Raw genomic sequence first — 13,674 nt, 5'->3', positions numbered from 1 at the left:
AAAATCTTGAAAACTGTGCTACTGAGACAGTCCGGGCTTGCTAGCGAAAATGGGTAATTGTGAAAATTTACCGATTCACGGGTTAAAATTAGACTTTGGAAATTGGTCCCGGCTGGAGGCATGGTGTGAAATATGGTAGCAATTTCGATGCATTCCGATCCGGTGACGATTATTTTTGTTTACCGTCGTTGGAGGATTCTCTGGAAACGAATGGTTACATTCATCTCAAAAAGGTGAGGCCACAACCATCTAGTGAAACCGAAAATGATACAGTGATGAGTTTCAACAACAGAAAACATAAAATTTCAATGAAATTCTGAATTTTGAATACCTTTTCCTGCTATCTTTCTTCCATCGTCGAAAAATTACCGAGGCTTCTATGACAGGTCTCGTATTACATCAAATTTTGCTTTCGATGAAATTCGCAAAAAGACATCCAGTTCTGCGTCTTATATGAGTCGATGCGATAAGATATAGAATCACATTGGTCACTATCAATCATTCCCAAAATAAATTTCACTAAAACTGCTCTTTCACATATACCTGAAATAGGAAGTGCTTGTATTGTTTTTTTTCCACTGCTTCACCAAATGCTTTCATCTTTGGCCCAATGTGTACTGCATGTAATGCTCTACTGTCACTTTACTGTCATTAAAAATCTAGTCATCGACTATACTTTCAATGATTAACCTGGATTATATGCCCCGAACAAGTTTGAAACCATATATAACTCTCCGATATCACAGTACACTAAAATCTTTTTTATGCGGTTTTTTATGCGACTTTTTATGCGGATTTTAAAAGTTGTGCGGTTTTTTATGCGGATTTTCAAAGTTAAGCGGTTTTTTTATGCGGATTTTCAAAGTTATGCGATTCTTTTTATGCAGCTACCTTTTAATTTTTAGGGCATCACCTGAAGCGACTTTTATCGAAAGATAGTTTCTCGTGAATGCACATGCTTAAACAAAAGATATAAAATGTTCATATTTTTATTTTAGATTATAAATTACTAGTCTTTGGGTTAAGGATATGAGAAGCATTCTTGATGCAGTGAAAATAAAAACGAAAATGACTGAATTCCTTTTTACCTTTCTCGTAATAAAACTTATGCAATCGGTCGGAATTTCGACTTTTTAACCGAGGCCCGCAGAGCCGAATCTCTTATACCATTCAACTCAGTTCGGCGAGATCGGAAAAAAGTCTCTGAGCGTGTATTTTTTTTAACTTGGTGGTAAAGCTTTTACGCCGACCCTTCAGTAGTTAGACCATACTATTGATTTCGCCCATCGTGTGCCAGAGTAACTCCGAATCCTATTCCTTCAAACTCCACCAAGAAGTCCGACATTCGCCTGATCCCCCGGATTCCATTTGAAATGACTTCTTCGGGGGGAGGCGTGCTAATGCACTTCACTTGATTCCAGGTCTAGCTGGTCGTGCTAGATTTCGCTTGTCTCGTAACCGCCATATCAGTCCTGCACGGCATGATGTTCTACATGCCTTCCTCTCTACGTTGACCAGTTGGATGCCATGGTCGATCCGGCGATTCCGGTTGGAGGGTGGCTTTCGGTTCACTGGTGTCCCAATGTCCCTGGTGGTTTGTCGCGTTCGGTGCTACTCAGCGTAGTCCCCGACGGTGGAGCTAGCCTACCTCGGCGGAGAGTTCCCCGACGAAAGAATGTCTCCTGCAACCGTTGACGGATACGTTATTCTTCCTTAGATGCAGTCCGGCAGAATGCCGAGGTCAGTCCAGCGATTCCCGGTGGAGGATTGCGTCCGGTTCACTGGTGCCCCGACGATTCAAGCCGGCGATTCGCTACGGACTGCTCGGAATAGTCCCCGACGGTGGATCTTTCCTACTCCGACGAAGAATTCCCCGGCACACAGTGGGACGGAATCAAAAAAGCTGGACATTGATATTTGTGACGAAACTATTGGTTATGGCACTTTGAAGACTTTGGAAAGGTTTCTTTATTTTTTAAGTCGTTTAATATAATGTTGGAAAATTTTGATTTAAGGGGGTATAAACGCAGATAAAAAATAACTTTGCAAGTTGTTGTCAAAATTGATAGTCATGTATTGAAAGTTTGTAGAGGAAATGATTTTATGAAACTTTGTTGAAATAGCGAAATGGCTATCTGTTAAGCGAAAAAAGTTATTGGGTGAAATTGAAGTACATGTCGGAATACCCCCTTAAAAAGAGTTTTTTTTGTTGTTGTAACTTTTTTATCTGATTTTTAAAGTTTTTGGACGTTCTAGAAAGTTGTAAATGCTTTCAAAACACATCTTTTTGCGGAATAGACCAACTCGCTATCTCTTCGTTTTTAGGATATATGCCTATTTTTTTGGTTTTAATGCTAACTTTAAGGGGCTATGGTTTGTAGAGTAGCAGCTAAATTTATTTTTTTGTTGTTCAGCAAGAAATACCTTATGTTGCGCCCTTTGGCGAACTCCTCCTAGGTAAACGCATACCACACCCGGTACCAGCGGCGGGATTGTCACCGCTATCAGACTGCCCGTCAGATGCCCTTCAGCCGATAGATGGGAATGAAAAGAAATCTACAATTAATAGTTCACATGTATCTTAGCCAGTCAGATGATCACAGTCTTCGTTTTCGCTTAAATTTACTTACAATCTACTTATAATTACTTATATTATACTTACAATTATGAATTTATTTGCTAAAAGTGATTGAACTAAAGGTAATAGTGTGGATAATATGATCCAAAAAATATACTGAATTAATAATACCTTATTCTAAGGTTATGGTCGATTGGAAGTAGCCGAGCGAAATTATTGCGAGCACTATTATAACTATAGGATTATTTAAGAGGTAATTAGGCTAAAAGTATTGCTATCTATATCTATACAATGCGTAAAATTATTATACTTAATCAGATGCCAAGATTTAGGATTTGCTACTCACGGGAATAGCATCCGGAAAGTGTGAACGGATCAATAAGGCACTAAACGTATGTGTGAATAACCTCAATTCTAGTTTCTAAATACTAAATCTAAAATGTACTTATTTCAGAAAAAATTTAACGCCTATCTACAAAAAAAACTGCGTTTAAATATTTGGAAACTGCCTTTCTGTTGCATGCTCTTGCAACATATTAAATTTTTTGTTTAATACCCCGGAATGTCTACCAAGAGTGTAGCGGATCGCAATGATGATGCAAAGCGTAATCCAGGAGATATTGGCGCGAAGTGCGGAAAATGCAACCAAGAAGGTGGCAATCGCACGGTGTCTTGTGTTGAGTGCAAGTTCTGTTACCACTACGAGTGTGTGCAAGTGACCTCCGAAGTACTGGACGGTCCCTGGATCTGTAACGATTGTTCGAAGATGTCTGCCGAGTCCAGTAATGCCATTCTCCAGATGAAACTGCAGGAGCAGCGGAAGAAGCATCAACTAGAGCAGCAGCGGCTACTGGAACAGCTGCGGCAAGTGTTGAAGCATCAAGAGCTACAACAGCAGTACGGAGAGTACGGTTCTGAATACTTAGCAGCCTCAGAACAGCTAATCAGAAACGAGAACGTCTCGAAGGAACCTCTAGCAGCCTCTACCCCCGTTAAATCCGGTTCAGTACCTGCATCGAGTCACTTTGACGGTAATCAACGCATGCATACATTGGAGAAAGTAAATCGCGAACTTCGTGAACAGCTTGAACGAACGCAAAGGACGCTGGGTGAAAACTCGATCGCCCACCAACAAACTGCTAGGATTGCTCAGTATGAATTCCCATCAAATCAGTCACAGCAGAACATCCTAGGAACCACGAAGAAGATCATGACGCTACCACTAAGCACTATAACTGAAAGGACGGAAAAATCCACTCACGGTGGAAGTGCCATTTCGTTGTCATCAAAGGGCACAAATAGATCTGCAAAACTGCGAGAACTCCAGATGAAGGGTCTGATGGAAAGACAAGCACTGGAGAAGAAGCAACTCGAGGAAAAGCTAGCACTTGAACGTTTACTATTGGAACAGGATACAGAGGATGACTCCGACATCGAATCAAGCACAAATATCCAGAAAATCGACGATTGGTTACGTGAAACGGATCGGACTGCCAGTCACCCGCTGCCAATCAACGAAACTGGCTTGCCTGGTTACTCGCATCCACTAGAGCTCACACCTCCCCGAAATCGGTCCGCAACGCTGCCGTGCCCTGTGCCACATGTCCAACCGATTGATGTGCTGCTGAATAAAGGTCAATTAGCTGCGCGGCACACAGTGAAGGATCTCCCACGCTTCGGAGGTGATCCGGAAGATTGGCCACGATTCATAGCAGCATATGAACGCACTACGAGGATGTGCGGATTTAAAAACGATGAACTTCTAGATCGTTTGGAACGTAGTCTGTATGATCGCGCCCTTAGCTCAGTCAAAAGTTTACTGCTACACCCTGAGAACGTTCCCGTGATTATCAGTAGACTAAAAACTTTATTTGGGAACCCGGAGATCATAGTTGAGACTATGGTAAGACGCGTTCGGGCAATGCCTCAACCGAAAACTGACCGCATGGACACGATTATAGATTTTGGTGTTGCAGTGCAAAATCTTTGCGCTACTGCTCAGGCATGTCAGATGGACGAATGTTTGTACAACGTCGCACTGCTACAAGAGCTGGTCGAATGCTTGCCACCTACAATCAAGGTCAACTGGGCTCTTCATCGTCAACGTAAGAGCACCGTGTCTCTGGCTGACTTCAGCGAATGGTTTGGGAATTTAGTGGAAGCGTTGAGCAAGGTGACAAGGCCACTACCCATAGTCAAGTGTCAGCGAAATCAACGGGAACGCAAAGAAGAAGCATACATTCATGTACATTCCGATGTTGCATCTGGCCACTTCCCTAAAAAGTGCGCTGCGTGTGAAAAAGGCTGTTCTTCTCTGGAAAAATGTGACAAATTTCGCAAAATGTCTCCACAGTCCCGCTGGTCGGTTATCAAGGAAATGAATGTATGTCGCAAGTGCTTGAAAAAACATTTCAAATCTTGCGAGACAAAGGTACTTTGTGGCAGGAACGGTTGTCCTTATTTACACCACCAGCTCCTTCATGACGACAGCAAGCATAAGCTTCCTATCCAAGCTTCGAAGTTAAATTCATGCAATGCACACCAGTGTTGTCTCGGAGCAGTCCTGTTCAAGTACGTCAAGATCACTATATATGGAAAAGGAGGAAAGTCGTTCGATGTTTATGCCTTCCTCGATAGTGGCTCCACATGCTCATTGATGGAACACAGCCTTTGGGAAGAACTCGAGCTAGGAGGAGAAAAACACCCATTATGCATCAGTTGGACAGGAGGCCAAGGCCGATTTGAGTCAAAATCGGTGAAATGCTCGGTGGACATTTCTGGAAGTCAAGGTGAAAAACGCAATCGTCTGAACAAAGTGCACACTGTTGAAAATTTGCAATTACCTGCACAGACGATGCATATAGATGATCTTTCTAAACATTACAAACATTTGTCTGGTCTGCCCATCGACTCGTACGAAAGTATCCGTCCAAGAATACTCCTGGGAATGGACAATATTCATCTAGACCAACCGATTGAAGCACGAGAAGGAGGAGAAAATCAACCAGTTGCCACTCTCACTCGGCTAGGATGGATTGTTTACGGCCCATGTTCGGTTGGCGAAAACTCGCCTGGGAACAAAGATAAAAGGGAATCGTCAACTATCATATCTGCCAGTGCGAAGCCATGCACAGAGATATGAAAAACTATTTCTCGCTAGACAGTCTCGGCATCCAGACGCCCAGTGAACCGCTAATGTCCAAAGCTGACGAACGTGCCATGGATCTACTGAGGTCGCATACAGTTCTTGAGGGAAAGCGATATACGACAAGGCTGCTGTGGAAGTTTGACAACTTTCAGCTACCGGAAACAAAATCCATGGCCCTTAATCGATTTCGGTTGTTGGAGAAGCGGATGAGTCGTGAACCAGAACTATCGGTTGCCCTTCAAGCAAAAATCCAGGATTATGAGCGGAAAGGATACATCAGAAAATTAACCGAAGATGAGGAACGAGTTCGACGAGATCGTGTCTGGTATCTTCCGATTTTTGTTGTTGCTAACGCGAATAAACCAGGTAAACTGCGCATTGTGTGGGACGCCGCTGCAACAGTACGAGGTGTATCATTAAATAGCTTTCTCCTTAAGGGTCCCGATCAGCTTTCTTCGCTTCTTCACGTTTTGTTTCGTTTTCGAGAGTTTCGTATAGCAGTAACAGGTGACATTCGGGAAATGTTCCACCAAGTTGGAATACACCGAGATGATCAGCACTGTCAACGCTTCCTATGGAACAACGGGCACCCTGGTTCAACTCCGCAAGTCTACGTCATGCAGGTGATGACGTTTGGGGCGAGCTGTTCCCCAAGCTGTGCACAATTCGTCAAAAACACTAATGCGAAACGATTTGCCGAAGAATTCCCGGTTGCAGTCAACGCTATTGTCCACGACCATTACGTGGACGATATGCTAAGCAGCGTCGAAACAGAGCGGGAAGCGATCGAGTTAGCAATGAATGTTCGAGAGATACATGCACAAGGTGGTTTTGAGATAAGAGGATGGCGATCGAACTCAAAAAACGTGCAGGCAGCCCTGAGCGAGCGAGAGGTGGACGAAATGAACCTGAATGTGATTTCGTAGTTTTCAACCGAAAAAGTGTTGGGAATGTGGTGGAACTCATCCACTGACACATTCACCTTCAAACTACCGACAAAACCCGGCGAAGATTTACTCAGTGGTCGATGTGTACCAACGAAGAGAGAGGTTGTTCGTGTACTGATGAGCATATTCGATCCATTAGGCCTTCTTGGCAACATCTTGATGTACCTCAAAATCTTGATCCAGGAGGTCTGGCGTTCAGGGATTGGCTGGGATGAAGTGATCACATCTACGCAACTTGAAAAATGGCGTACCTGGTTAGGAGTCATCGAAAAGGTAGAAACAGTTTCAGTGCCAAGATGTTACCGTCTAACTACTTCATGCTCAACGCAAACAAACGTGCAGTTACACATTTTCGTAGATGCGAGCATAAACGGTATCGCTGCGGTCGCATATCTGCGGTTCGAAGAAAATGATAAAATCGAATGCGCTTTTGTTGCAGCTAAAACTCGTGTTGCGCCCAACAAACTGACGTCGATTCCTCGACTCGAACTGCAAGCAGCTGTAGTTGGAGTTCGCTTAGCACGGACAGTAGCAGAGAGCCATCGGATAAATATCAACAAAAGATTGTTCTGGACTGATGCACGTGACGTTCTGTGTTGGTTACACTCTGACCATAGACGATTCAGTCCGTTCGTTGGTTTCCGGGTCGGCGAGATTCTGGAGAACAGCGAACTATCTGAATGGCGATGGGTACCCTCCAAATTGAACCCTGCCGACGACGGGACCAAGTGGCAGCGAACTCCTGATCTTTCCCAAAACAGCAGATGGGTCCGCGGACAGGATTTTATCTGGGAAAAGCAGACGGAATGGCCAGAAATGCTAACACACATTGGTACTACAACATTGGAACAAAAACATTCTGTTGGATTACATTGCGCTTCTGCCTCAGTCATAGACTGCGAAAAATTTTCGACTTGGAAGCGCCTTCTACGTCATACGGCTCAGCTGAAGCGTTACGTTCGGAACCTCAAAACAACGATAGATGGAGCACCTCTCTCGCTCGGTGAGCTCACCAAAGAAGAACTATTGGCGGCGGAATCATACCTGCATCGAATCGCACAGGAGTCCGTCTACCTCGAGAAAATTGCCGCACTCACTAGAGCAGCTAACTGTGACGATGCATACAAGTACCATTTACCTAAAAGCAGTTCCATCTACCAACTATCACCGTATCTCGACAATTTCGATGTGATGCGAATGCGCGGAAGAACAGGTGCATGTGAATATACCGAGCCGGACGCTAGCTGTCCCATTATTCTTCCACGGAATCATCATGTTACGGAACTCATCGTACGATCTGTGCACTGGCATTACCATCACCTAAACCACGAGACGGTTGTGAACGAGATTAGGCAAAAGTACAGAATTCCGAAGCTGCGCCGTGTATGTTACAAGATTCGGATGTCCTGTCAAACCTGAAAGAATCGTCTTGCTCGTCCTGCTGCTCCTCTCATGGCCGATCTTCCACCAGCAAGACTAGCCGCGTTCACCAGGCCATTCTCGTACACCGGAGTGGACTACTTCGGTCCGATGTCTGTTGCTATTGGTCGACGTGTAGAGAAACGCTGGGGAGTGCTCCTCACCTGTTTGGTAACTAGAGCAGTTCATATCGAGATTGCACATTCACTCAATACCGACTCGTGCATACTGGCGCTTCGAAACTTCATGGCATTGCGAGGTACTCCTCTGGAGCTTTTTAGTGACAAAGGGACAAACTTTGTCGGTGCCGACCGTGAATTGAAGGACGCGTACCAGAAAATCGATGAAAATATGCTGCTCAAGGAGTTCACTACATCCCACACCGAATGGTCGTTCAACCCTCCAGGTTCCCCGCACATGGGAGGCAGCTGGGAAAGGATGGTGCAATCTGTCAAGAAAATCCTCAACCAGATGAAACTACCACGCCATCCGACTGACGAAGTACTCCGGAATACGCTATTAGAAATTGCAAATGTAATCAATTCGCGACCCCTTACTTATATTCCCATTGATGACGAGAACTCTCATGCGCTCACACCCAATCATTTCTTGGTTCACTCATCGAGTGGATGCAAACCGCTCACAATATTCGATGATAGCCCTGCCGCGCTTAGAAATAATTGGAAGATTTCACAAATTTATGCCAACCACTTTTGGCGAAGATGGGTTCGCGAATATTTGCCAACAATCTGTCGTCGAACCAAATGGCATCAACCTACAAGACCAATCCGCGTAGGCGACGTCGTTATCATAGTGGATCCTACCCTACCACGAAACGTGTGGCCTAAAGGCAGAGTTGTGGCGACCAGGAACAAAGATGGCCAAGTTCGAAGTGCCACCGTACAAACTAGCCTGGGAGTATATGAACGACCAGCCGTCAAACTCGCTGTCCTGGACGTCGGAGTAACGAGTAGTAAGCAGGATTCGAGATCCAGCGTACTGGGGGGGAGTGTTGCGCCCTTTGGCGAACTCCTCCTAGGTAAACGCATACCACACCCGGTACCAGCGGCGGGATTGTCACCGCTATCAGACTGCCCGTCAGATGCCCTTCAGCCGATAGATGGGAATGAAAAGAAATCTACAATTAATAGTTCACATGTATCTTAGCCAGTCAGATGATCACAGTCTTCGTTTTCGCTTAAATTTACTTACAATCTACTTATAATTACTTATATTATACTTACAATTATGAATTTATTTGCTAAAAGTGATTGAACTAAAGGTAATAGTGTGGATAATATGATCCAAAAAATATACTGAATTAATAATACCTTATTCTAAGGTTATGGTCGATTGGAAGTAGCCGAGCGAAATTATTGCGAGCACTATTATAACTATAGGATTATTTAAGAGGTAATTAGGCTAAAAGTATTGCTATCTATATCTATACAATGCGTAAAATTATTATACTTAATCAGATGCCAAGATTTAGGATTTGCTACTCACGGGAATAGCATCCGGAAAGTGTGAACGGATCAATAAGGCACTAAACGTATGTGTGAATAACCTCAATTCTAGTTTCTAAATACTAAATCTAAAATGTACTTATTTCAGAAAAATTTAACGCCTATCTACAAAAAAAACTGCGTTTAAATATTTGGAAACTGCCTTTCTGTTGCATGCTCTTGCAACACCTTATTTATACATATATAAATCATAGGGGGATCTAATGGGATCCTTGCAATAATGTGGGGTAAAACAGACAAGCGTTTCAATGAATTATTTGTATTATGAAGCAAGAAAAATAAACTATGTATGCGAAATTAATAAACATTTGAAATATTATAGTTCATTCCATATATTCCGACATTCAAAGTTATTTTTTGTTATTAACATGCTCATAAGTCATCAGTGTCCTGCCAATTATCTTCTTCGTCATTGGATGAACAAGGTATTTCGTTGCTTGGAATACTCGGTTATATTAATACCTTGTTCATTCAATGACGAAGAAGATTTGGCAGGACACTGATGACGTATGAGCATGTTAAAAACAAAAAGTTAACTTTGAATGTCGGAATATATGGAATGAACTATAATATTTCAAACGTTCATTAATTTCGCATAATAGTTTATTTTTCATGCTTCATAATACAAATAATTTATTGAAACGGTAGACTATTTTACCTCAAATTATTCCAAGGATCCCATTAGATCCTCCTATGATTTTTAAATGCATCAAGAGGGTATTTCTTGCTGAACAAAAAAAAAAATAGCTAGCTGCTACTCTACAAACCATAGCCCCTTAAAATTAGCATAAAAAACCAAAAAAACAGGCATATATCCTAAAACGAAGAGATAGCGAGTTGGTCTATTCCGCAAAAAGGTGTGTTTTGAAAGCGTCTACAACTTTCTAGAACATTGAAAAACTGTAAAAAGTTACAACAAAAAACACTTTTTAAGGGGGTATTCCGACATGTACTTCAATTTCACCCAATAACTTTTTTCGCTTAACAGATAGCCATTTCGTTACTTCAACAGTTTCATAAAATCATTTCGTCTACGAACTTTCCATACATGACTATTAATTTTGGCAACAACTTGCAAATTTATTTTTTTATCTGCGTATATACCCCCTTAAATTAAAAATTTCCAACATTATATTAAACTACTTAAAAATAAAGAAACCTTCCGAAGACATCAAAGTGTCATAACCAATAATTTCGTCGCAAATATCAATGTCCGGCTTTTTTTGATTCCGTCCCACTGTGCAGCAGTGAAAGATCTTCCGAAACCGATGCTACCCGGGCAGATGCCGAGGTCGGTCCTGCGATTCTGGGTGGAGGGTGACTTCCAGTTGACAGGCGCCCCGACGAGCATCTGCCGGAGCTACTTCCCGATGTACTCGAACTAGTCCCTGGCGGTGGGCCTAGACTACTCCGACGGAGAAATTTCCCGACGTTGAAATTTCTCTCGAAATCGTTATCTCGATGCTAGTCGGTTAGGTCCCGAGGTCAGTCTTGCGATTCCGGAGAGTCACCAACAGCATAAGTCATTAAGTGACTTTACACTTGTCTGGGCATGCCGAAGACTCAGGTGATTCGCATTTAATGCCAAAAGATCCTAACTCTTGCGTTGCAGAAGAAAAAGAGTTAAGTAGCCGGACTCTAAGATTGCTCATAAGACCCTACTCCACGCTTTTCTCTAAACTTTCTTACTTCAAATCCTTGCTCTTCCTTGAGTACTATGGCTCTTAATATTGAAAAATATTTCACACCTTATGTATTTTTTATGCGGATTTTCAAAATTATGCAGTTTTTTTCATGCGGATTTTCAAAGTTATGCGGTTTTTTATGCGGATTTTCAAAGATATGCGGTTTTTTCATTCGGATTTTTTTACGCGGTACTTATCCCCCGCATAAAAAAACTTCAATGTATATAAATAAAAAAATGTTTGTGTAACTTAGTTTACGATTGCTTGGGAATAAAAATAAAATTTATTATGACTTTTAGCATGTTTGCATCCAACTCATTATTCGTAATCTGATAAATTTAACAGTCTACATTTACTCGAATTCCTCGGAAGTAATTTCCAATACTAAATCAACAATGAATTACTAAACTCTGTTGCCATCGTATACGTCCAATATATCACTCTTACAAAACTCGATTGTACGCTAGCAGTAAATCGTCTGCGTGCAGTGCGTATATCTTTGACAGTAGGAGAAGACGGGATAAATCGCACGCCTTGCAAAATGTGCCCTTTGCTTTTATCAAAAGTTGAAATTTCTGGAAAAATGTAACTCCAGCCGGAAGTTTGTCATAGTCAACCTACAATGTCGAAGTTCGTCAGCTGTACATCAATTGAAACGTGTAATTATTGCGGTTCGGTTTTTCCATGCAATGTTTTATCATTATACCTGTGCTTTGTCGGGCTACTTTTACAGTTATTCGTTATTTTCTTGTACTATATGTATATGAAAAATCCCTCGAATAAATAAATTTTTTACCAAATTTATAACTCTGCTCATTGATCTTACAGATTTTTCAATCGAAAAAGGAAACATTGCTCTAAAAACTTGATAATTGCATAAGCTAGGGCGATTTTATGGCATCCTTTCGTTAAATCCCGGAAGAAAACAAACGTATTTGCTTGTTCGTTGAGATGCATTATACTCCGTTGTGAGGGTGCATTTCATCCTCGTATGGGTGCTTTTTCCCATCTATATTTTAAATAGAAATTTTGATTTTGAAACATTGAATTTTAGCGTAATGATTGCGATTACGGAGGAAAATTCTCTCGATTAATGTTCTATGGCTAAGCTATGATAACATTTCTTTAGGGAGTGCGTTTTACCTCATCTTCCCCTACATATTTACATCCAAGGAATCCGCGATGAAGCACTTTGTTAGACCGGCTTAGTCTGTTGTCGTTTGTGGCGAATGCATCGAATCAAACGACATTGGTCATATTTATCTTTTAAATGTATTGCTCTGCGGTGAGCGAAAGAGATGTAGTAAGAATAAGTTGGGTACTGCGGCGGGTGCTCGTCGGGAAATGCGTGGGCCTGTGTTCTTGTTTGCGAACCGTTCTCGCAACGGTCTCGCTCGGCCGGATTATTCACACACACGTGAATTTACATTTCATAATGAAATGGCAAGGTGCTATGAAATCATCGGATTAAATTAAGGATTCTTCGTTACCTGTCACCCGCTGTGTCATATCGAAGGCGAGGGAAATGGCCGGATGTGAGCAATATGTTCATTCGATGATCGTTGGTGAGTGAGAACACATTGACATTCTTTCAAGCGAATCGAACGTTGTACTTGATTTGATTGCTTGATAATTTGGGAAAGCAGGAAGCAAATTTAATTCTGTTTGTGAAGTTCCTTCTACGGAAATAAAAAAAAATTTACTATCTATTTGCAATAGGACCGTTTTATCACCCTGTGGCATTTTCCCTTTGGCATGATAAAATCAGTTTCACTATGTATAGGCACTAAAATAAAAGTAAACTGCAGAAAGTGCTCATCAAACAACCGCGAGACTCAAATTAGCACTCATGTCACATGAAATCTAATTAGTGTACCTACTCTGCAAAACCTGCACGAACGAGATTTCAATTTCATTTGTTTACATTACTTTTGATTAGTGTTAGCACGTTACCACTCCCAGTATAGCACGCACTCGAGCATGGGCCCCGATCAACCTGCCATAACCTTGGCGTCGAGTTATGTAGCACACCGATACTCGACTCATCCCATTAAATTACAAGATTAATTTCAGCTAAAAAAATATTATTTTTCGATCGCCATCCCACGCGCTACAAAATTTAATTGACCGCCGAGACTGCGACAACATTCATCGCAACCGAGTCGAGTTGATCCGGCCATGCCATTCGCTCCCGCCCTTACCCCTGCGCAAAAGACAACAAACGAAACACGGCCCTTTCAATATCCGAACCGAATGCCGTGCATACCGTGAAGACCTTCGGCTTGGATCCGCCAGCAAATATACACACACACGGTGCCTGTGCCAGGCTGTTCGAGCAGCAGAGCGCTCGCTACCGAGATGCTTGTAAAGT

The 13,674-nt window shown here is 42.3% G+C and overlaps 2 protein-coding genes across 2 annotated transcripts in view; one reads left to right on the top strand and one right to left on the bottom strand.

Moving 5' to 3' along the window:
- LOC131687030 (uncharacterized) overlaps positions 1-13,674 on the bottom strand; it is a 79,544-nt gene that overhangs the window by 54,103 nt on the left and 11,767 nt on the right. The window lies entirely within an intron of this gene.
- Positions 6,677-8,092, top strand: LOC131688014 (uncharacterized). The gene has a single exon (XM_058972139.1). It carries the CDS (start codon positions 6,677-6,679, stop codon positions 8,090-8,092), a length of 1,416 nt encoding a protein of 471 aa, XP_058828122.1.

This window comes from Topomyia yanbarensis, chromosome 3, assembly GCF_030247195.1.
Source record: "Topomyia yanbarensis strain Yona2022 chromosome 3, ASM3024719v1, whole genome shotgun sequence".
Lineage (NCBI taxonomy): Eukaryota > Metazoa > Arthropoda > Insecta > Diptera > Culicidae > Topomyia > Topomyia yanbarensis.
The sequence above is the reverse complement of the archived record's forward strand: the minus strand, read 5'-3'. Positions and strand labels throughout refer to the sequence as shown.